Genomic DNA, 23,514 nt, shown 5'->3' with positions numbered 1-23,514 from the left:
CCTTGTTATTTTTAGTGTAGCGCCCTCTTTCTTTGTCACCTGACCATCACCTGATCTTGTTACGAGTCGAGTGTGCAAAATAAAAAAGTCTGTATCGTTGTCAAGCAAAGTATGTGGACAGGAATCGTTTATTTGATATTTGTCTGCATCTAATTGTGGGTGGACTTAAGATATGAATAGCAGACTTACTACAAAGCCGTCTCGTAAAGACAGGCCGAAATCGAGTGGTAATAAGAAGTGAAATGTTTAACTCATTGTGGTTGCTAAGGCTGGCAAACGGCATCCGTAGCCTAAGCTTAAGTTGTAATATGAGGCATAGCCGTTAGGCTACACAGTCGGGTTAGTCCTTAGTTTACTGTGACTGTATACAACACTGAACATCCCAACTTTATCAAATTTTTTAAAGCCTATGCTAACTATAAAAAAAAAAGAGTCAAGACATTATTAGAGCCTAACCGATTAGAGCTGGAATTCCATATATTTCCAACAGCTATATTCTGAAATTTATACTTAGGCCTTGCCTATAGGCCTAGCTCTAGGCTATACTGCCTTTACTTTTTTAGGCCCCTAGGCCTAGTTAGTTAGTTCAGGTTGGTTAGTTTAGTAGAAAAAAAAGGATCAGGAAGGACACTTAAGTCCTTATCAAGGACCCAATAGGAGAGGGGAAAAAACAGAAGACAATTTTTTGTTGACAAGAATTGTAATGTGATGTCTTTGATGCAGATAAGGCATCTTTCAAAGTGTTCATTTTTTGCTCCAATGAGATTTTGTTATCTTCATTCAATGTTTGATTTGGTTGAGTAGTTGGCCTAAACAGATTTGGTCCTTAATGCTAGGTCACCCAACGTTAAGGTTATGGAGTCTTCAACAGTTTGATGTACAGTTTGATTTTTATGTAACTTGGAGGGTATGTGGGCTACAGTAGGCCTTTGGTTCCCACCGAATAAAGTGGGATGTTCAAATTTCATTCATGGTATTATGTTCAGTCCCCAAGTAGCATTTTTAACATGAACAGACTGTAAGTGCTTGGATTCACTGTAACTTTTGATACTTATAATAGGCTATACATTTTTAGAATGTTTCGTGTAAGACATATTTCAAAGCACTTTACACTGGAGAAAAAGAAAAATTTGTTAAATACAAAAGTACAGAATACAAAAAATAATAAACTATTCAAAACATGAGCAAAATCAAATGGAATGTAGGTGAGGAGGGGGGGGGGAGGGGATTTGGTTGGGTAGTTTTTATATTTCAGGTGCACATAGCCTTCTATATAATATTAGAAATATGTTCTTTTCTAAAATTCTTGCTCATAAATACAGGAGAGAACAAACTTTAGACGTGAATAAATTTATGACCACCTACCATTTACAAGTTTGGTAAATAATGAAGAAATAGATATTCTTGCAATGATGCAGATAGCTACTGCAATTTTTATCAAAATCTGATGAAAGCAAAAAAATTTAAAGTTTGAAAATTATCAAATTTTATTTACTGCATTGTTGATTAGATGCATAAAACAGTATTCAATGTCAAGAGTAACCAAGAAAGTGCCTGGCTTCTTCCTATGATCAATATTACTTATAAAACAAGATTTAAGCTATGCCAAATAAGTAACATAATGTCTGTAAAGTCTGTAAGAATGTATGCATTGTATGGATATTGCTTAGACAAACTACCAAGACTACAAGCATTTGTTTGTGTAACCATTTTGGTATCTTCAGTCAACTGTGCTGATTTACACAGCAAGGAATTATGTGACCCTCTGTGAATACAGTTTCAAAATAAAATGGTGCAACCCTCATTCCTGGGGACTTAAATAAATGTTGAAGCTAGGAAAATCCAAATTTTATAAAATACAATTGCTAACTACAAATACTTTAAGTAATGGTGAAATTTAACCTGCAAACTTGTCCACATGGTTGAAATTTCAACAAATAGTTACAAGAATTACTTTTAAGTAAGCTTCCTTATGTTGTAAGTTAGATTTGTACTTTAGTGGTGCGGTAACACGCTTTACATAATTTGCCAGATAGTTTGCTGAATAAGCAAAATGGTTTTGTTGCCTTCTCACACAATCATATTCAAGCCTTAGTCTTTTCCTTCATTTTTTTTTTATTTGTAAGTGAATCACTAAGTACAATCCACCAGTCAGTTATGAAATATGAAGTAAACACCCCAATGCTAACATACCTTTACCTTAGTGAAACATGGGAATTCAGTTTACTGGCTGGAATGTGATAAGGTCTTTACACCCTTTGATCTGAAACATTGTTATCCCTTCAGATATGCCCATGATGAATCATGGTGTAATCATTCAAACCTCTGGAAGATGGAGTTTATTAATTTTGAGTTCAACAACAATATATTGATTGTTAGCTTGCAACAAATTTGACTTTTTTTACTCATTTAAAAATCACTACATCATTTGTCCTGTTTTCTGGACAATCCCACGTAGGTTCGTTAGTGTGCATAATTCATATTTCACAGCCATGGGAGAACTAAGTCAGCAGTTGGTGCACTACAAATGCCTTAATGTTTGTGTACATGTATTTTGCACAACTATAATAAGCTGTATCTTTATAATGTTCCATTTATACCTGATGTGTAACATAAGAGTACAAGTGGGAAGTTAAAAGGTATATGTGGTTTGTTTCAATCTTATAGTAAGAATTGCATCAAATTGCAAAATTGGACAATGTCTGTGCCCTTCTGTTATACATTGCATGGTTTTCTGTCATATTTCTTTGCTTTCCTTTGGTTCCTGAATTGCTGATTGTATAAGATGTGTGCATTAAACCATTCTGTTCAGCGCATTCCATTTCCATTCTTGAATACACATTCGTAGCATGTAGGCTATTCTAACTAGGTATACAGAATTCATTTTGACCATGGTTGTGTACCCCACATACAATAGGTCTACATAAAAGTGCACAAAAATGTGCTGACATCGACGAAATGTTTTTTTTATATACAGTGTACTTTTCTTGTCATCCTCATTGGAGGTACTCAAGATTATAAATGAACCAAGGAAAACATAAGAATGCCTTGATCCGTAGGAGACGTACGTTGCAGTTTTCCAATCATCTCCAGTGTATCCTGCAGTTTTACGTTGGATAGCTCCCAGCCCTCCAAATTCATCTTTTATTGCTTCATATAATCCAAATAGCTCCAAATGAACTTTTTTTTTGTAATGTAGTTTTGTGAAAGAGTAAAGGAAGAGTGAAACTGTAAGAAAAGTTAGTATTTAATTTATTCTTTTGCATTAAGAATGGTGATCATGCATTATACTAACATCTGGAATGTTTGATTAACTGATACTGACTGCAAACCTATAAAATTATGATCACATCAGTCCAGCCTCTTAACTGAGGTAGAAACAATAGAAGTCGAATTTATATTGGAGATTGTGTAGTATGGAATGAGCATCCCAATTAAATGGGCATAAGCTGCTTAAACTTGAACGATTGTAAGAGAATCACGGCCAAGTCATAAGTGTGGCAGAGAAGAATCTGTACTGCATGTCAAATATCTGCTAGACTCAAAAAGCTCTTACAATGGGTTTGCAAAAGGGAAACAGTAGGCCTACATGTTTGGAACTAATCATTGTAGTTAACTTGAATACATTTTACTTACAAATTATTTCAAGTTAGCTCTGCGCATATGATTTTACCTAAATACTGCAATCTGGAGGGAAATAATGTGTTATAACTATTCATTATGTAGGCCTAATTTACAGATATATGTTGCCTAACTCTAAAGCTAACCTATTGTATCCTAAGAGCCAGTGACACTTACCAGTGAAGATGAAACTTCCAAGACATTGTCTTGTTGTTTTCCAGGTCTGACCAGGAGAACCGATTCTGATACACCCCTTCTCAAACAGTCATACCTTGAAGTTTTTACTACCCTTTAATTTATTTTTCTTCTCAAGATATGTTATTCTGTAAGGGATAGGTTTGGATGGGGAACACCAAATAGTCAAGGTACTGATGTAGGTGTGATGTAAACAATTCTTGTTGAAGGTAATCTGTTAATGGATTCCTGGCAATTTTAAGTGGTTGGTGAGCAGATGTCTCTTCAGAACTAATTGTAAGTGGGTCCATTGTTCTTGAAATTCACACCCATCTACTATAGTTTGTTTTGTATTTGTTTAAACAATTGAAGTTAGCCTGCTATAACTTGACAAAGTTAGGATGTGTCTTTTGACTCCTATGATATATGTTTACTCTGGAAGTGTCCTTATGTTTGTGCCCAGTCAACAGGAGCTGCCCTGTTATCAGTTAGTTACAGTGGTGTAACTATAGAGACACCATAGAGTCATTTGTAAAGTCCCGGCTGTATCAAGCCAATATATTTGTATCTTCTTCTTGTTGATTTGAAGCCTTTTACAGCCACAGTGTAGCTCTAGTAGTATACAGAGTTGATGTTACATTATTAATTGAGTCTGTTTATAGCAATTATGTTCTTTCTTTGTGTATATTTTACATACGGATCAAGGAACTCATGAATGCCAGGGGATTTGTTTGATCAGTTTTGGTGCTGTTGTTTTATTTTGAGTGGCATCATCAGGTTTCATGACTTATTAGTATTTGCAATATTGGATTTGTATATACTTGTTGAGCTCGCAGTCGTTACTTTCCGGATGTTTCAATTCTGAATAAATATTCTCAACTTGGAAGTTTACTTGTAATTATATGAAATAATACGTTGTCATGCGGATACTTGGAATATGTTGCATGTAGATCTGTATAGATATCATCTCTAAACTGTTAAGTTACAAGTATTAGAAGTGTCTTATACCATACATACTGAATGGTAAGCCTGTACAGCCATCACATTTGTTCTGGGACTCAAATTTACGCTTGGAGGTGTCAGGTGACCAACAAGTTCTACTCTGACATGGATTGATGGTCTTAGTGTCTGTAAATATTAATCTCAATGTTAGGCAAAGGCTGCATGGAACCATTCTCTGGGATCTACATTGATCAAGAATAATATCTCTGTTTAGACACTGAATCCATAAATTTGCTCTCTCGAAAATGTCATCGCCAAGAGAGAGAAAGAGCCGCCAAGGTTCACCTACATCTTCTCTCAGAAAGAGATCCTCTTCTCGTAACTCCATCAGTTCCGAACATTCTACATCTGTTAGTCGGTCCTCCAAAAGACTGACCTCTGGGTTCACTATGGTCCATTTAATTGGCTCATGTTAGTATCACTTTCTCTGCAGCAATGTAACTTCCCCACCTCTCCCCACCCCTCCCCACCCCCCCTGCCACCCACCTTCATCCCGTCACAACATAATGTCAAAGCTTGTAGAGTTGCTAGTCATAGATAAGTGTAATGGTCATAGATAAGTATAACGGTCAAGTGTAAGTGGGAGATTATCAGTGCCTACATTAAGTTCTTTATGAGGTCCTGTTTATACTGAGTTACTTTAGGATGTTTGTATTCCTTTCATATGTTTGCGTTCCAAACAGACTCTCCAACTGCTTTCTCTGGACAAGCAAAGCTGTGACAGCTAGCCATTACTTTCAACACAAGTCGTATTTTAATATCACTACTTGGTATGCTTCTCTGTTTTGTACATTTTTTCAAACAAAAAGACACATATTTCAGATGATATTAATGGATCAATAGAAAAGTTGAAAGATCAACTCAAAACCAATTATTCCCAAGCTGTCAGGAAAATGGGAAATTTTGGGAAAAGGTAGGAAAAAGGAAAAACCTTTTTTTTTTGTGGTTTCATGAAAGTCCTTGAAGTTTGAACTCTCAGTACAGAAAAGTGAGGAAGATTCTCATATGAACACTTCTTGTTTTTTTTGCAAAAAAAGAAGAAGAAGAAGAATATTTTGTCCGGAGTGGTCAATTATGGATTTATACTCCCCTGTGATTTGTACTTTCTGTCCTAGCCTTCATGCATTTAAGCTAAGGCACAGATCTAACATTGCATTATAGTGAGAATTACTCAAGCAAGGTCGCTGGAAATTTGAGATAAGTTTACGGCATTCAACAAACTGGTGAAAACTGAAAAGCTAAGGCTACGGCATGTCATGTGTGAGATTAATTGCTCTTGGAAGATCCCCCTCGCCACATATGATCATTATTTGCGGTTTATTAGCGGTTTGGCCTACTTAAGTTAACCTAGTAGTGTGTTATATAGTAAACTACGAACCATGTTTTGGACTTAAGAAAATCTGGGATTTCATTTGTTGAAAAGTGAGGGAACCATGCTATGCTGCTTGTGTGTAAGAAGATGACAAAATGGATGATCTGACTGTCCATATACTGTAGCTTAGCCTTTCAGCATTCTCACTTTTCCACATGATATCTTCCTTTATACAATAAGTTAGTTATTTGAATACATAGTTTTCAACATGTTTACCAAATTAATGTGTTTCTTTTTTTCTTTTAATAGACAAATCAAAGTCAACAAGTCGTAATAAAAGAGATGGTACCCCAGAGAAACCAGTAAGTCCCACACAGTCTCAGCTGTTAGAGGAGGAGGTTGTACCACCCAGTAAACAAGTGTTGGATGGTGACGACATCCAGGCTTTGGCCATCCAACAAAATGATCTTACAAAGGTATTTTTATGATGTTCAACAAATAAGTTAACAGAGAAGTTGTATTATGGGAAATGGTGAGCATGCTTTACATCCCTATGAAAGTAGTATTGTGAACTAACAATGAAAAGTATATCTTGTTCAAGTTTGGTTTTGTGGGCTATGCCAAATTTAGTTGTCATACTCTTGGAAAATAGAAACTAAGAACACAATGCTGTAGCATGCTCTTGGCTCTGATAATTAAATGTCAAGGTATTTGAAGTGGTCTTAATAGAACATACTAAAGCAGGTTTTGCATTAATACTGTCCATACTTGATTCTAAATATTAAGAAAAGAGTAAAGAATACTGCAGATTTCTGACTTGCTTTTAGAGAATGGAATGTAATCATTAAATACCAACTAAACATTTGGTAAAAATATAGAGCAGATTGTCTCAGTTTGGTCACTTGCCATTTAATCTTGAGTAAAATTGCTTATATTTGGTAATGTTTCCAAAAAGTTTCAAGCAAAAGCAAAAAGTCGCTTTAGAGTATATTCTCCTCAGTCATAACTTCAATACAGAAGATGTTATGATGACTGAATACCCCATGTATGAATCTTCAATGCAAATCCTGCATGTTATTAACTGGCTCTTCATTGTTAATAAGCAACTTCTGCGAAAGCAAAGGAACCATTTTCTCTCATTCCTCAAATATTGTGAAAGTTATGAGTTGAGGTAGTCTGTGACCATACAATCTGAGGTTCTATGTACCTTTGTTATCAGTGAGTGTTATCATTGAGACACATACTGTAAGTACCCATACAAATTAGAAGACGTGTTTGCTTGTAATAAACCCACTCGTGTCTCTACAGTTGCACGCTCCAAAACCTCCCGAGAAGTCGGCTGGACCAGACAAGAATAAAAGAGTGGTAGTCCGCAAGTTAAAGCCTCAATCTGAATTAGATAAACCACCATTGAAGACTGTCTTGATTGCTAAGCCCGCTCCACCTCATGCTCCTATCAAAAGTGATGATTTCTCCGGTGAGTATTCTGCGACCTCATTAACTTCTTCAGGAAGGGCTTAGGTTGAGATTTTTTAAAGATAGAAATATTGCTTTTAACTCAAGATGCTGTCCTTCTTTGGATAGACATCAGTAACTATTATATGCTTTCATGATAGATGAAGCTGGTTTGTGATGATATCAGTGAATACAGGCTGGTAACTAAGGCAATCTATGTAGACCCCCCCTCCCTCCTCCCCTCTTATCATCATCATTACCATCCTCTTTGGGTATAAATAATATATTTTCAGTAGATTACACTACAGCTCTCTGTATAATTTTCAAAATGGAGCCAGTGTGAGCTATTTCCAGTTGACAAGAAAATGAAGATTTATTATAGATCTATTTGCAAAGAAAAAGAGTGCTAAACTGCCTATCAATGCAGAATTACTGGTTTTATGAGTAAATACCTCCTCCCCTTCCTTACCTTCCATCCCATTCTTAAAAACATAGAGTTTCCTCTTTTCAAAGAAGCATCACTGTCAAATACATTTGATGATATTATTTCTCTCTTCAACTTTCCTTACTTTTCCAGACATGTCCTTTCATTTAGTTTTCTGTTTATTTCACAGGTATTAGTGGGCCAAGGTTCGATGCTAGCGGTAACATTATACCGCATAGCATTCTGGGCACAATGCAGGAATTTACTCAAGAAGCTGCACAACAAGGCCATGTTACAGTAAGAACAAATCTTCCATTTATCTCCCTTTGCCGTATTATTCTTTTCCAATTGTACATATTTCATGGAACATCAGTAACAGTTCTAATACCCATGAACATTAAATGTTATATTATGCAAGTAATGTGACACTTTGTTTTACATTTTTCATTTGCTGAGGCTTCTTCAAACTTTATATGACTATTTTGCACGGACTTATCGTGTAGAAAGGGTGGCTAATCTTTAGAGATCAGTAACATTAATGTAGACCCAACTTCCTTCTCCTTGATTGTTGACCAAGGTGATGTGACCCTACAATGTTACTATGTTGTTGACCTCAGTAATTAGACTGGAAACTTATATTTGCTGTCATTTCCTGAATTTGGGCTCATTAAAACAATTTCCTAAAATTATCTTCATTGCTCATTGTTCAACAGTAATGAGACTGAAGAAGTATTTGTTAATGTTTTTACATTTGCTTTTCTTAGATTCCTCCTGGGATCCAATCAAGACCACAGACACCAAGTGTGAAGAGTCATCAAAAGGACCAGACTTCCCAACCAGCTCCCAGAGACTCATTTCTTGATGAAAACAAAGCTTTAATCAACTGGCAGAGGAAGATGATAGATCGGAAACGACAGCAGGGATACATATCAAGTTAGTGATTAATAAGTCATGCGACGGATACATTAAAGTTATGAATAAGTCATGCTACGATACATATCAAGTTAGTGATTACTATGTCATGCTACGATACATATCAAGTTAGTGATTAATAAGTCATGCGACGGATACATATCAAGTTAGTGATTAATAAGTCATGCTATGAATACATATCAAGTAAGTGATTAATAAGTCATGCGACGGATACATATCAAGTAGGTGATTAATAAGTCATGCGACGGATACATATCAAGTTAGTATTAATAAGTCATGCTTAGAATACATATCAAGTTAGTATTAATAAGTCATGCTATGGATACATATCAAGTTAGTGATTAATAAGTCATGCTATGAATACATATCAAGTTAGTGATTAATAAGTCATGCTATGAATACATACCAGTAAGTGATTAATAAGTCATGCGACGGATACATATCAAGTAGGTGATTAATAAGTCATGCGACGGATACATATCAAGTTAGTATTAATAAGTCATGCTTAGAATACATATCAAGTTAGTATTAATAAGTCATGCTACGGATACATATCAAGTTAGTGATTAATAAGTCATGCTAATGATACATTAAAGTTAGTTATGAATAAGTCATGCTACGATACATATCAAGTTAGTGATTAATATGTCATGCTACGATACATATCAAGTTAGTGATTAATAAGTCATGCGACGGATACATATCAAGTTAGTGATTAATAAGTCATGCTATGAATACATATCAAGTAAGTGATTAATAAGTCATGCGACGGATACATATCAAGTAGGTGATTAATAAGTCATGCGACGGATACATATCAAGTTAGTATTAATAAGTCATGCTTAGAATACATATCAAGTTAGTATTAATAAGTCATGCTATGGATACATATCAAGTTAGTGATTAATAAGTCATGCTATGAATACATATCAAGTTAGTGATTAATAAGTCATGCTATGAATACATACCAGTAAGTGATTAATAAGTCATGCGACGGATACATATCAAGTAGGTGATTAATAAGTCATGCGACGGATACATATCAAGTTAGTATTAATAAGTCATGCTTAGAATACATATCAAGTTAGTATTAATAAGTCATGCTATGGATACATATCAAATTAGTGATTAATAAGTCATGCTTAGAATACATATCAAGTTAGTATTAATAAGTCATGCTAAGAATACATATCAAGTTAGTGATTAATAAGTCATGCAATGGATACTGTCAAGTTAGTGATTAATAAGTCATGCTAAAAATACATATCAAGTTAGTGATTAATAAGTCATGCTATGGATACATATAAAATTAGTGATTGATAAGTCATGTGATGGGTACATATCAAGTTAGTATTGAAAAGTCATGCTATGGATACATATCAAGATAGTGATTAATAAGTCATTCTACGGATACATATCAGTTAGTGATTAATAAGTCATTCTATGGATACATATCAAGTTAGTGATTAATAAGTCATGCTACGAATACATATCAAGTTAGTGATTAATAATTCATGCTACAGCACCCACTGAAAGAGCAGATGACACACTGTTTTTTAAGCCTGAATGTTTTCCATCTGTTTTTTGTTTTGTTAAGGTCACAAATTTATTTAACTGACTGTTTGGTGAAAGAAATTTATCACCTCTATTCCAGCCACCATCCCAACTCCCACCCTACCCAACTCTTCCCCAACCCCACCCCTACAACCACCCTAATGCTACTCTATGTCCCCACCCCTTCTGATGCAACAAAAGACAGAGCTTCATGTTTTCATTGAAATGATTATTGCTATACCTAGAAGCAGCGTTATCTGTAGGTAATTTACCCAGTAGCAGCAAATTAACTATTGCTGAACGTCTATAACTATAGTCAGGGGATTATCTCTTTCTTCTTTAATTTCTGCAGAGCTACTTCAGAAACCAGTTGATACCTTGGTTATGAACCAGGCCAGTGATTTCAGGAAGACCCAGGAGCAGAGGTACTTGATAGATCGAACCATACCAGCAGTGGATTATGGCAAAGGATGTAAGTAAATGAAAATGGTACTTGATAGATCGAACCATACCAGCAATGGATTATGGCAAAGGATGTAAGTAAATAAAATGGTACTTGATAGATCGAACCATACCAGCAATGGATTATGGCAAAGGATGTAAGTAAATAAAATGGTACTTGATAGATCGAACCATACCAGCAATGGATTATGGCAAAGGATGTAAGTAAATAAAATGGTACTTGATAGATCGAACCATACCAGCAATGGATTATGGCAAAGGATGTAAGTAAATGAAAATGGTACTTGATAGATCGAACCATACCAGCAATGGATTATGGCAAAGGATGTAAGTAAATAAAATGGTACTTGATAGATCGAACCATACCAGCAATGGATTATGGCAAAGGATGTAAGTAAATAAAATGGTACTTGATAGATCGAACCATACCAGCAATGGATTATGGCAAAGGATGTAAGTAAATAAAAATGGATACAGAAACAACAGACTGGTAACAAAGATAATAGTTGTGTGCTCTTTGAAGGGTGGGTATATTTATTTCTTGACCAGTCATCAAGAAGATTTTTTTTATATTTGAAGTATGATTTCAACAAGTACCTTGTTTTGTTATTCATCACTTTATAAAGTGTAATTTATGATTATTCATTGTGTGTATGATAGATGTTTCTTTCCCTTACATTCCTTAATATTGTGTTCAAGTTTCCTCCCATTTTGGATCACCCATACAAGTAGAAATTATTCATCTTTGCTTTATGAACACAGATCGTGTTGGTAGTGAATTTTGGAAACAACAAGAGAGAATTGGGAATGATCTTTCTGGAATTCAGTGAGTATTTTTATTTTCTCGGGTGTCAAAGAGGGGTTCTGTTGAAGTCACTATTCTCATTAAATCCTTTAGTCATTCTATTATCATTCCAATTTATATAATTTACTTCACTCCTCTCTTACCTGTCTCCTATACATATGCACTCATATCTACCTCAGCCTTCAAACTGGTAACATTGTTGCACTGCACCCCCAAGGACCCTCCAAGCTGTCACTGCCTCAAGTTTGCTGTTTCACCCACCCCGCCTCAAGGGAACTTTGCCTCTAAAGTCTAAACCTCACTGTTCCCTCCTCTCCCACCCCAGTGTTGCTTCTTCATGCTTCCTCAAGGGAACTTAGCCTCTAAACACCACTGTTCCCTCCTTCCCACCCCTTTGGCTACATGTCTGCTTCAGTGGTTAGTTTTAAAGGTGGTTATGTTCTCATGCTGCAATAGCTGTTGTAATAGTATGAAAGTTTCTACTTTTAATACTAGAGTTCACTCTATTACTGAAGGCATAAAATCTGATGAAAGATGTTCAATGATGTTTTTTGTTTTGTTCTCTTTTAGTATGACATTATCACAGACTGAGAGGGGCTATGCACCTCCTGTTGAACACATCAGGAATCCAAACATCATCAAAGAAGAAATGGGTTAGTAAATAGTGACTGGCTTTCAAGCAAGTTAGTTTGAAATTAACAGTGATATGGGATTGAATAAATCAATACTTGACTGAATCCCAATGGTGCTTCAACATACCAGTAAGAGGTATATAATATGACCTAACCACTCAATACAATTCTATTCAAGGATACTCTTGATACAGTTGTTTGCTTGCTTACTATTGTGAGTCAATGTGCAGTTCACCTGAAGGTTGAACCGTGTACTGTCACTTTAAATTTATGCAGTCCTGTGAGTTGGACAAATCTTTCAAATTTATTGTTTTCTGTTCCTCGTGCTGACAATTCTAAAGTGTCAGTATTTTTAGGAAGACAGTATTCTGGCAGTTTTGGAGCTACCATGAAATGGTAACAAGCTGTGACTATTTACCCAAGAATAGTTGGAAGGGTTGAATTGTTTTTATATAACATTTTACCATATCTGTAAATTTATAACACAACCCAATATAAATATTTCATCATTATTTTCTCTTTCAAAAAAGAAAAAATCATCTGCAAAATTTGGTTGTTTCCAGCAAAATTGGAGAGTAAACTTTAATCACTGAAACACTCTTGGAATAAATCGAGAGAAATTGCTTACTTTAGTTAATGCATTGTGAGAGGATATTTAAATTTGTTTCAAACTTTCACTTTGTCTGTGTGTTGCTTTCAAAAGGTTTACCAGTTGGAGAGGGTCGTAACAGCCCTGTCTACTACCCATGGCACCAGTCTCAGTACCTCAAACAGAGAAGAGATCAACTAATTGCAGTTATGGAGGAACTAGATCCATTTAAACCAGTGAGCTAAATTGTCAATTTGATCAGTTTCTTTTGTTTTGAAACTTGTTAGATTTAGAGATATTAAACTTAATATTAATTGGATCTACTGAAGGAATAAGCCTAACCAAAACTTTTTGTACTAAATGCTTTTACCTATTCAACCTTTTGTACTAAATGCTTTTATCAATTCAACATTTTGTTTAATTCCAATTTTAATATAGGATCTTGATTCTCTGCATGTTTCTGGGACCAACAAACCTCACAAGCCGTCTACTGCAACAAAATCATCCCTGAAGAGGACCCATGAGACCAGAGAGATGGACTCTCTTGAAAACCAGGAAAACATGTAAGTTAAGTTTGGGCCTATATGAAGGTACTCTATAAAGAAATATCTTCCCAACGTACAACCTTACAAGATGAATCGTTGCCTTTGTTTAGAACAAGAACCTTACATATCATGTCATATATTGTTAATGTTTCTATCATAAACAATAAAGCATACGTTACAGGATTACTATGGATTGGAAATAATACACAGAATCATGCAAGAAACAACAAGTTTCATTTTCCAACCTCTCGTAAGGTATTCACTTTGTTTATCTGTTTTCTCACATAAAAGTGCACCTTCAGTCGAAAAGGAAGCAGAGATCATGGAGGGCCCTGTTTCTGGTCCTTGCCTGGTTTTCCAAGGCTTCCGTGCTGGATGGACTGGGGACAGCTGCAGTGGGAAGGGTCAAGTAGCTAGTGGAGCAAGAGTTACCTTTGAATCATTTGCTGGGGAAAGAACCACTGCTTATTTAGAGTTGGTGAATGATGGTACAACCAGCCTACACTACGACTGGAAGGTAGATTACATAGATGAAGACGAAAGTCTCATAAAATCATCTTCATCTTTGATAAATTTTCCATTTATTTAGTTAAATCTAGTAGTGCTAGGTTTTAACAGTTAATTTGGGAATGTTTTCAAAGGCTAGTTAACCTAAGAAGCTTCCTATTTACAGCACACATGATTCACAGACAAATATAGTATTTATATGTGTTTGGTTTTAATAAATAATGCGTGGCATTTCTATGGTATTTACAGCTTTACAAACCATTGAAATCAAATTTATGTTATTTGATGTTCTTTTGGAGATTCTCAACTGATGATTTTCACTATGATAAACAAGTTCATATTGCAATAGTAACCTAGAGCAGTTGAATTCCTAAAGATGCAGAACTATGCTTGCATTCTGGGTTTACTTTTGACAGAAAATCCCCAAGGTGAATCCATTTGAAGCAGCAAGGAGCAACAGCAAAGTACAGCGGTTTTACTTCAACACTAGCAGTGGAGTGTTGTTGCCAGGTGACAAGCTCCAGTTTCCGTTCATCTTCAAGTCACCGAATCCTGGCATCTTCTCAGAGACCTGGCAGCTGGATACGAAACCTACCCTTTGTGGAGGGGCGACTCTGCAAGTGACGTTGAGAGGTATTGCACTGCAAGAAGATAAAACCAAGAAACAGAGAAATGACATTGAGGTTAGAATCATTTGGTTTCATCTAAACAAAATTTTTTTAATTTCTCTATGTAAGGTCACTTTTCATGTTTAAACATCAGGTCAATTGTAAAATAGGATATGATGATGAGGTCTCCATCGTATTTATTCCAATGCTTATTTTGAGATGGGTTTATGAGAGGTAACTATAACCCATAGATCATGATCAGATTATTTCATTATTATATGATATCAACAGCAAGAGCTTTATCACAGACAAGCAGAGGTGGCTGTCAGGAGGGTTCTTGATGAGATTGTTGACGGTATCCGCACCCCTCAGAGGGCTCGCTCTCCAGTGGATGCCTACATAACTGAAGAAGAACAGTTTGAGAAAGAAAACCCTCAGGTAGGAGGATGTAAACCTCTAAAAGGAGAATGTAAACCTCTAAAAGGAGGATGTAAACCTCTTAAAGGAGGATGTAAACCTCTAAAATCAGGATGTAAACCTCTAAAAGGAGGATGTAAGCCTCTAAAAGGAGGATGTAAACCGTTTAAACTGTTTTGTAAACATATTTTATTTTGAACATTTCAACCTCTCTTTTAGGATTAAGAACTTTCATATGTAATACTTGTCATGCAGTACCATCATTTAAACTATGTGTTTCTGAACTAAGAAATAGTGCAAGAAGATGCGTATGTGTAACAGGTTTACTGTATAGCTACAGTGTGAAACACATCTTACATATGTTCAGTCTGATGGCATACCTATATTTCCAACATTTCAACAGCGAAATAGTGTATGATTGGTAGTTTCAGATGCCAAACGAATATTACATGTTAGTGAGTAGTTAGTGATTACAACAGATGTTAAGACTGCTTTATGAGAAAGCTGTTTGACGTCGGTGCTAATCAAGACACAAATTAGAAAGTTGTCGACCTTTCTACATCACCTGAAATAGAAATTGAATAATGAAGCCAATGAAGTGCATTGTTTTTTATCTCTGTATCAAATGACCACCATCATAGCAATAGGTTGTTGTCTTTTCAGTTTGAAAAGGTTTTGTTGCACTTCTCTAATGAGGTTGTCATTCATTAACAGATGCACTACTCTAATGAGGTTGTCATTCATTAACAGATGCACTTCTCTAATGAGGTTTTCATTCATTAACAGATGCACTACTCTAATGAGGTTGTCACTAATTTGAAGGAACTTTGGAAAGATCTGTATGATGATGAGGACGATTTAGAGGTGCCACCTTGGAACTTTTCTGTGCAAGGCTTGAAAGAGGTAAGTAGCATATGTCAGAGATATCATCATATGTAGCCTGTTGCAAGCCGTGCTTTATACTAATATAATATGGACCTGGAAAGCAGTTATTTTACGTTGCCAAGCCATCATGCTTTACACTAATATAATATGGACCTGGAAAGCAGTAACTTACGATGCTATGCAGCCACATGGGTATGTGAGAGAGAAGCCCAATGGCTTACTACTTACAACTCATTTAAGGTGGCTATCACATTACAGTCTCATTTTGGAGACCATTTCAGATGGGAAAACTGTGGATTACTCAATGATGTAAATCCTCTTTAGGGGTCAAATCCACAACCTCCCAGATGCTACATTTCATTGCTTCTAATGTCACCGCCCTTATCCACTTTACCATAGCACTTTTATGCCAACATAGAGTTGATCCTGAATCAGTTCTAATATAATCTGTTCTGATTTTTACTTCTTAGGAGTTGCTGGGTCTAGAGGATGAGGAAAGGCGAGAAGAACTACTGACCCGTCTAAACTCATCGGTGGCATCTCTCTCATTCCCTCCACTGATGCCTGTACAGCAAGAACAGTATAGATTAGGGTGAGTTTAGTAGTCACACATAGCCAACATCATCTTATCATAACAACAATTTACAGTCCAAACTTTGTTCTTTCACAAAGAATGAATAATTTATGTTTGGATACCAAAAGCACTGACCAGTCTTTTGTGTAGGAACTGAAAGTCATTGCATTATGAAGATTGGAGACTGTTAATACTAAGGAAAAATGAGAATAGTAACAATCCCCCTTGATAATGAAAAAGAGAGGTCTTTCAGTCAGACTTCCATTCCAACCAAGCTTTACAGGAGACTGAATAAAGTCCAGCATTCCTAAAAAAGGTCTATCTTTGGAAACATATGAACTGAACAGAGTCAATGTAAAACATCAACTTTGATTTAGTCAATCCAAGCATCTTTATTCTAGGTGTCCTGCAGATATTAATAGTATTGTCTTAATGTCTTTCTGCATTGAAAAATGCAAGAGAATCCTTTTATGTAAGATCTGTATTGGCTAGTTCTCATATATTTTCTTTGCCTATTGCTTTGATATCTTGCTTACCTGTTTGATTGGTTACTCGTTCAGGTACCAGTTAATGATGGAAGCAGCAGATATGTTAGATGCAGAGGCTGAATCTTTAAGAATATCTCTTGGATTCCCAGAGAAAAATCCAACCTATCCATCAATGCCTGATAGTAAGTAATCCTCACCCACCATACTCTAAACAGAAAACAGTTTGTTTTTTCTGTAAATTGAAAATTATGCTTTCTGAACCATTCTGTGAGTTGAATAATCAATGGTAATGATCTTTAATCATTTTACTACTCTAAACCAAAGAAAACAGTAGAGGCATTAATAATGTGAATCTATTATCACAGAAAATGCATAGTGTTAGTTGAAAGAAGCTTCTTGTCTTTGGTTCAGCAATTTTCCAAAACCTTTGGAGTACTTTTTGCAATAAGAATGCAATTAATAGTCAACTCAACAACCTGCTTTACACCTTTGGGATCGTTCTTGATAATTCATCTTGGTTTCATATTCATTCAGTAATCTTTAAATGGCTGGATGTTTTTGCCACTGTTATATTTTGCAAACTTATTTACATAACTTTTAAATGACCTTCATTGTTTCTATAACCATACCTTGTGGTAATTTAAATTCTAGGAGTTGTCTTTCCTTCGGTTCAATCTGATTATCCAACAATTAGATAGATTTCTCCAAAATGTTCTGTTAAGTTTTCTAAATACTACCTCTCTCCTTTTTGAGGGGAATCTTTAACCAGGATTAAGTAGATATGTTAGTAGGACTCAAGAACTACAGATATTTCAATAATTGCCCTTTGGTGCGAGACAGGGTGAAGACGATACCTACTGACAAAGTTTAATCTTGAATTTCTTTGTTTAATTTTCAGTCCTATCAGCAAACGATACCTTGAGAGGTGGTAAGTAGATGTAATGAATACAGTATCTTATGTTTAAATGTGGACATCATGTATAAAAACTCATTGCTATGGTCCTTTTTAGTTAAAAGAAAACACGATTGACCAACCATGAAAAGTTGAATTGTTGATGGATGATAAAGGTTTGATTTGAGGGACTAGTTGGTCAATGTGGTGTAGAGTGAAGAATGAAGCCATGAACCCTCATCAAGTTAATTGTGTTGTCCTTCACACTACAGTACTATATATACAGGTGTGCCATGTATGTTTAACTTGCTAAGGAGCTTCATGTATAATGAGTTATATAGTACGCATCTCATGACATCAGTCCAAGTAATAGTAAGAATCTTTTTAATTTTGTGCCTTTTTAAACCAAAAGTTGTAAATATTGAGATCATTCATTAAGAAGGGTTTTTCTATGCATATTTAAGCCACAACAGATAATTCATTTTGACTGCATGTTTAAGTCATAACAGATAATTCATTTTGAATGCATATTTAAGTCATAACAGATTATTCATTTTGAATGTATGTTTAAATCATAACATGTCACTCATTCCACTATCCTCTTACTCATTTCATGTTGGCTCCACAGGGCCTCCCAAGGAGAAGAGTAAGTATCAATTATCTCATTAATAAGCACTTGATTGTAACGAACCTTCATTTATTTTAACAATTATATTATTTTCACCCCTTTCATAATCATTTAACATTAATGATCCCTACCATTGTTTACAAAGAACAACCACTTTTTCCTCTGTGATGAAACACCATTAACTCTATTTTCTCTGCTTTAAAAGTCAACTGCTGTATAATCCTTGCATATCAGAAAGAAGTTACTCTTTACTGTGGTAGAATAAGTGGTTAGGCTTAGTTTTTAGAACTATCACTAGTATATATCTGTATGTTGTAAACTATGTGGCAAGTATCACAATAAATGAAACTCATTAAAGGTTTTCTTATTCTTTCCATTTTTAACTCTAAAGTAAAGAGAATGTTGCATGAGGATAATACCAAATATTCAATCTGCACACAGATATATTTATACTGCAATCCCTGATACCATGATAAAGAGACTTTGTTGTAGCCTGGATCTCATTCACGCCTTACAAATATTTGCTTAATTATGTGTCTAAATGGAACAAGCACTGTATCAATGGCTAGAAAGTATGATGTGTTTAGACATGCTAAATAAGCGTAATGTGATGTGTTTATCCATGCTGAATGAGCTTAATGTGGTGTGTAAATCCATGCTGAATGAGCTTAATGTGATGTGTATATACATGCTAAATGAGCTTAATGTGATGATCCTAATGTGATGTGTTTATCCATGCTGAATGAGCTTAATGTGGTGTGTTTATCCATGCTGAATGAGCTTAATGTGGTGTGTAAATCCATGCTGAATGAGCTTAATGTGATGTGTTTATACATGCTAAATGAGCTTAATGTGATAATCCTAATGTGATATGTTCATCCATGCTAAATGAGCTTAATGTGATGATCCTAATGTGATGTGTTTATACATGCTAAATGAGCTTAATGTGATGATCCTAATGTGATGTGTTTATCCATGCTGAATGAGCTTAATGTGGTGTGTTTATCCATGCTGAATGAGCTTAATGTGATGTGTTTATCCATGCTGAATGAGCTTAATGTGATGTGTTTATACATGCTAAATGAGCTTGCAGATGGATAGAAATTCTACAGTACAAAACAAAAACAAATTGCACATTTTGTGAAAAGTTAAACAAAATATGGAATCTGCAATTACAGAAACGATTGATGATTTTCCTCTCACATGTTGAGTCTGGATATTCTCTGTTAACAGTGCATGTTTGTATCTTGTCATTAGGAATTCCTTATTTATCTGTCATTTAGTTTTCATATTGAATTATTTTGACTGCTAGTTCCTGTTAACCCTCTATCTCATAATCTTTTGCATGCTTACTAAAGAACCTGCCTTGGATAGACACAGTGCAGACTCACCAGGTATGTCTCACATTCATTAAAGAAGAAGAAGAAATCCATGGGTTCTTGTGGGACTCAGTGGTGTACACTGTCAGGAAGGATTTTACAGTATAAAGGGGTTCTAATTTACAAAAGACTATTTCTGGAGTATACATTTCAGATCAATGGAGACTTGAATAGGATTAAACAGTACAATTTGGGAAAAGTAGGGGAAAGGGGTGGGGGAATAGGGGGATGTGTGGAGGCTGCTAATGGGATTTTATGCATAAAATAAAACATTCTAGATGTAAGCAATGTTATGACCTTTGCATTCTGGGTTGATAAATCACTCTAACAAATAGTTACTTATAATTTCAGAGGTCACTAGCACAGGATGGTCTTAAGGAATCATCAAGTAAAAGCACAGAAAATTGTTATAACTATGGGTATATTTGTGTAGCTCTGTCAGATAAGGAGGTATTTATATTACATCTTAGGAAACATAACCCCTTTTCCATTTGAAGAATGAAATTCCAAAGCTGGCATGATGACATAACTGATCTTTGTTATCATGACATTCATTCATAATTATATTTATAACTCTCTAACAGGCGACCCCAAGAAGAACAAAAAAGGCAAAGATGATGATAAGAAAGATAAGAAGGATGGCAAGAAAGGCAAGAAGGATGTAAGTCAGACTGCAACCTCTTAATAGATGTGATATTTTAAAGGAATTTTACCCACCAAGCTAAGAGATATCAGTCAAGATTAAATGTGTGATTAGAAAGTATCTTACTGCAAATGGGACACCGTTCCCTCATCAATAATACAGAACTAATAATACAGAATAGAAAAATGCAAATACTTGCAAAATTAAGCAAATTTGGACGCCATAATAGTGTCAAACTCTGGATTATTTGGACATTATTCAAGACCGGAGGTTGTCTGGATAACAAAGTAACCTGGATAATGGAGCCAATAGTGTAGTTTTATATTGTCATGCACATTGTGTTTTGTAACAACTTTACAGGTCTTTGAGAGTTACATTTATCTTCATTTGTGTTATTACAATTTGCTGAAATAATATGAAAGTTTTACACAATTATTAATGTGTAGATGTTAGGTCCAGACAATATAGGATGTTGAAGACAGAGTTTCAGATAATACAGGTATTACATTGTTCAGAGTGATAGCTCAAGTATTACCTATAGTAGTCTATGGTCCTCCTACTAGTCTATGGTCCTCCTACTCACCTACAAGAGCTTAGATATCTGCACTAATATGAAACTTGTACAGTTTTACACAATTATTATTGTGTAGATGTTAGGATCAGACAATATAGGATGTGGATGACAGAGTTTCAGATAATACAGGTATTACATTGTTCAGAGTGATAGCTCAAGTATTACCTATAGTAGTCTATGGTCCTCCTACTAGTCTATGGTCCTCCTACTCACCTACAAGAGCTTAGATATCTGTACTAATATGAAACTTGTACAGTTTTACACAATTATTATTGTGTAGATGTTAGGATCAGACAATATAGGATGTTGAAGACAGAGTTTCAGATAATACAGGTATTACATTGTTCAGAGTGATAGCTCAAGTATTACCTATAGTAGTCTATGGTCCTCCTACTAGTCTATGGTCTTCCTACTAGTCTATGGTCCTCCTACTCACCTACAAGAGCTTAGATATCTGTACTAATATGAAACTTGTACAGTTTTACACAATTATTATTGTGTAGATGTTAGGTCCAGACAATATAGGATGTGGATGACAGAGTTTCAGATAATACAGGTATTACATTGTTCAGAGTGATAGCTCAAGTATTACCTATAGTAGTCTATGGTCCTCCTACTAGTCTATGGTCCTCCTACTCACCTACAAGAGCTTAGATATCTGTACTAATATGAAACTTGTACAGTTTTACACAATTATTATTGTGTAGATGTTAGGTCCAGACAATATAGGATGTGGATGACAGAGTTTCAAGTAATACAGGTATTACATTATTCTAAATGGTAGCTCAAGTATTATAGGAAGCTTACTTACATCTGAGGAAGTAAATAATGCTATTCTTTATTTTCCCCATCGTCCTATAAATCAGCTTCTACCATCTACCAGAGCTAACATCTCTGTACTTTAGTTTCATGGTACCTACCAACCAGTAGTCCACTTTGCAAGATATCAAACAAACTTGTTATTCTCATAGGTGTGATCTAGCTTGTTCTCAAAAGTCTTAAACAATGTTCTGCTGATAGCAGATCAAATTTGCCTCTCTTTACTTTGAAACTTCTTACCTCCAGGACAAAGACAAAGACAGACCAAAGAGTAAACAAGATAAATCCAGAGCAGGAAAGAGTCGAGAGACATCTAGTCCAAAACCGTTGAGGGAAAGAAAAACTCCAAGAGGAGACAGGAAGGTGGAGCGGATGCCAGTCCGGCCCTATCCTCCTCCATCAGAGACTGGAGATCCAGTCCTTGATGCCAAGTACAGGAATAAACTTTACATTATGGTGAGAGACTATCAACAATGTTTTCTTAACTGCATAATAATAATAATAATAAATAATAAATTACACTTATATAGCGCTTAATACAGCGTTTCAAAGCGCTTTTCAAAGTAGGAAAGAGACAAACTGCATCATACCTATGTTGACCTTTTAGCACTTTAAGATGGTTCAGAATCACCAAAAATGGTCAGGTAGTTTCTTTATACTTCCATTCTTTCAATTGCTACTGATTAATTCATATTTCCTGAAATCCCTGAAATAGTCACCTATTACATTAATGCTGACCGTTGAAACTAATTTATCTGTATTCTCTGATATTTCTTTGTTGATACATACATGTAAAGAACATTATATGTTTATATTTGGATGCCAATACTAAGATTCACCAAAGTTCTATTTTCTTGTTCAATAATGTCTAGCTAGGTTTAGGTTACTTGTGTTAAGTAATATCTTCTGTTTTGTTTCAGGTTTATAATTTACTTGGAGACACAGCCGAGCAGATGGCAGGACTTTTTGAAGATATTCAAAAGAAGCAAGAGTTAAATACTCTGCAGTAAATACCACTCTGAAGATATAATGAATGTTGTTCAAAACAACTCTAAACAAAACCTTGATATTTATACACTTCAGCAAAAGTATTTTTTGACTTAGTTGAATGTTTCTCACTAACATTATCTTTTATATGAAAAGGTTTCATATTCATTTATACTTAGTCTTTACATCACCCCTCCTCTGTCCCTGGAATTAAAAAAAGGAAAAAAATCATATAAAGATGTGGAATAGGGTTTGTGTTTTTGCTTTGTTCCTCTAAAAAAAATTATATTTCATTTGCAAGAGACTTCTAATAAGTCCATGTTTTTTATAATTGAGCATTCCAAATTGATTATGGCTAACAATGGTTTAGGCTACATAGACTATATAATATTTTCTAAAGTGTTCATTTCAATGGCACATCTCCTGAGTATATAGGCATCTCCAATAAAAACATGTGTTTGTTAACTGAAGATATGATTATGGTTACCTTTTCTTGTGTCTGTTATCTTATGTAAACCTTTGAAACATAAAACATTAATCAATATTACAATAATCATAATAATAATAATAGTATGGTATCTTTTATTCAACCCTGCAAACTTGCA

The 23,514-nt window shown here is 35.1% G+C and overlaps 1 protein-coding gene across 3 annotated transcripts; it reads left to right on the top strand.

Moving 5' to 3' along the window:
- The first annotated feature begins 48 nt into the window (after positions 1-48).
- LOC139966069 (MYCBP-associated protein-like) lies at positions 49-23,379 on the top strand. 3 transcript variants are annotated; one of them, XM_071968725.1, is made up of 22 exons: positions 49-227; positions 6,419-6,585; positions 7,418-7,586; positions 8,179-8,285; positions 8,753-8,921; positions 10,828-10,947; positions 11,700-11,763; positions 12,313-12,395; positions 13,078-13,199; positions 13,402-13,526; positions 13,800-14,025; positions 14,432-14,698; positions 14,915-15,061; positions 15,827-15,943; positions 16,396-16,517; positions 17,060-17,169; positions 17,886-17,915; positions 18,508-18,525; positions 19,866-19,901; positions 20,471-20,547; positions 22,169-22,378; positions 22,843-23,379. In XM_071968725.1, the coding sequence occupies exons 1-22, from the start codon at positions 173-175 to the stop codon at positions 22,930-22,932; spliced, it is 2,631 nt and encodes an 876-aa protein (XP_071824826.1). In that variant the 5' UTR covers positions 49-172; the 3' UTR covers positions 22,933-23,379. The 3 variants fall into 3 exon arrangements, with proteins under 3 accessions (XP_071824826.1, XP_071824825.1, XP_071824824.1); XM_071968723.1 differs by lacking the exon at positions 49-227 and adding an exon at positions 5,003-5,208; XM_071968724.1 differs by lacking the exons at positions 49-227; positions 19,866-19,901 and adding an exon at positions 4,998-5,208.
- The last annotated feature ends 135 nt before the right edge of the window (positions 23,380-23,514 follow it).

The sequence above is a fragment of the Apostichopus japonicus genome, chromosome 4 (genome assembly GCF_037975245.1).
Source record: "Apostichopus japonicus isolate 1M-3 chromosome 4, ASM3797524v1, whole genome shotgun sequence".
Classification (NCBI taxonomy): Eukaryota; Metazoa; Echinodermata; class Holothuroidea; order Aspidochirotida; family Stichopodidae; genus Apostichopus; species Apostichopus japonicus.
This window is presented reverse-complemented; position numbering and strand designations above follow the sequence as displayed.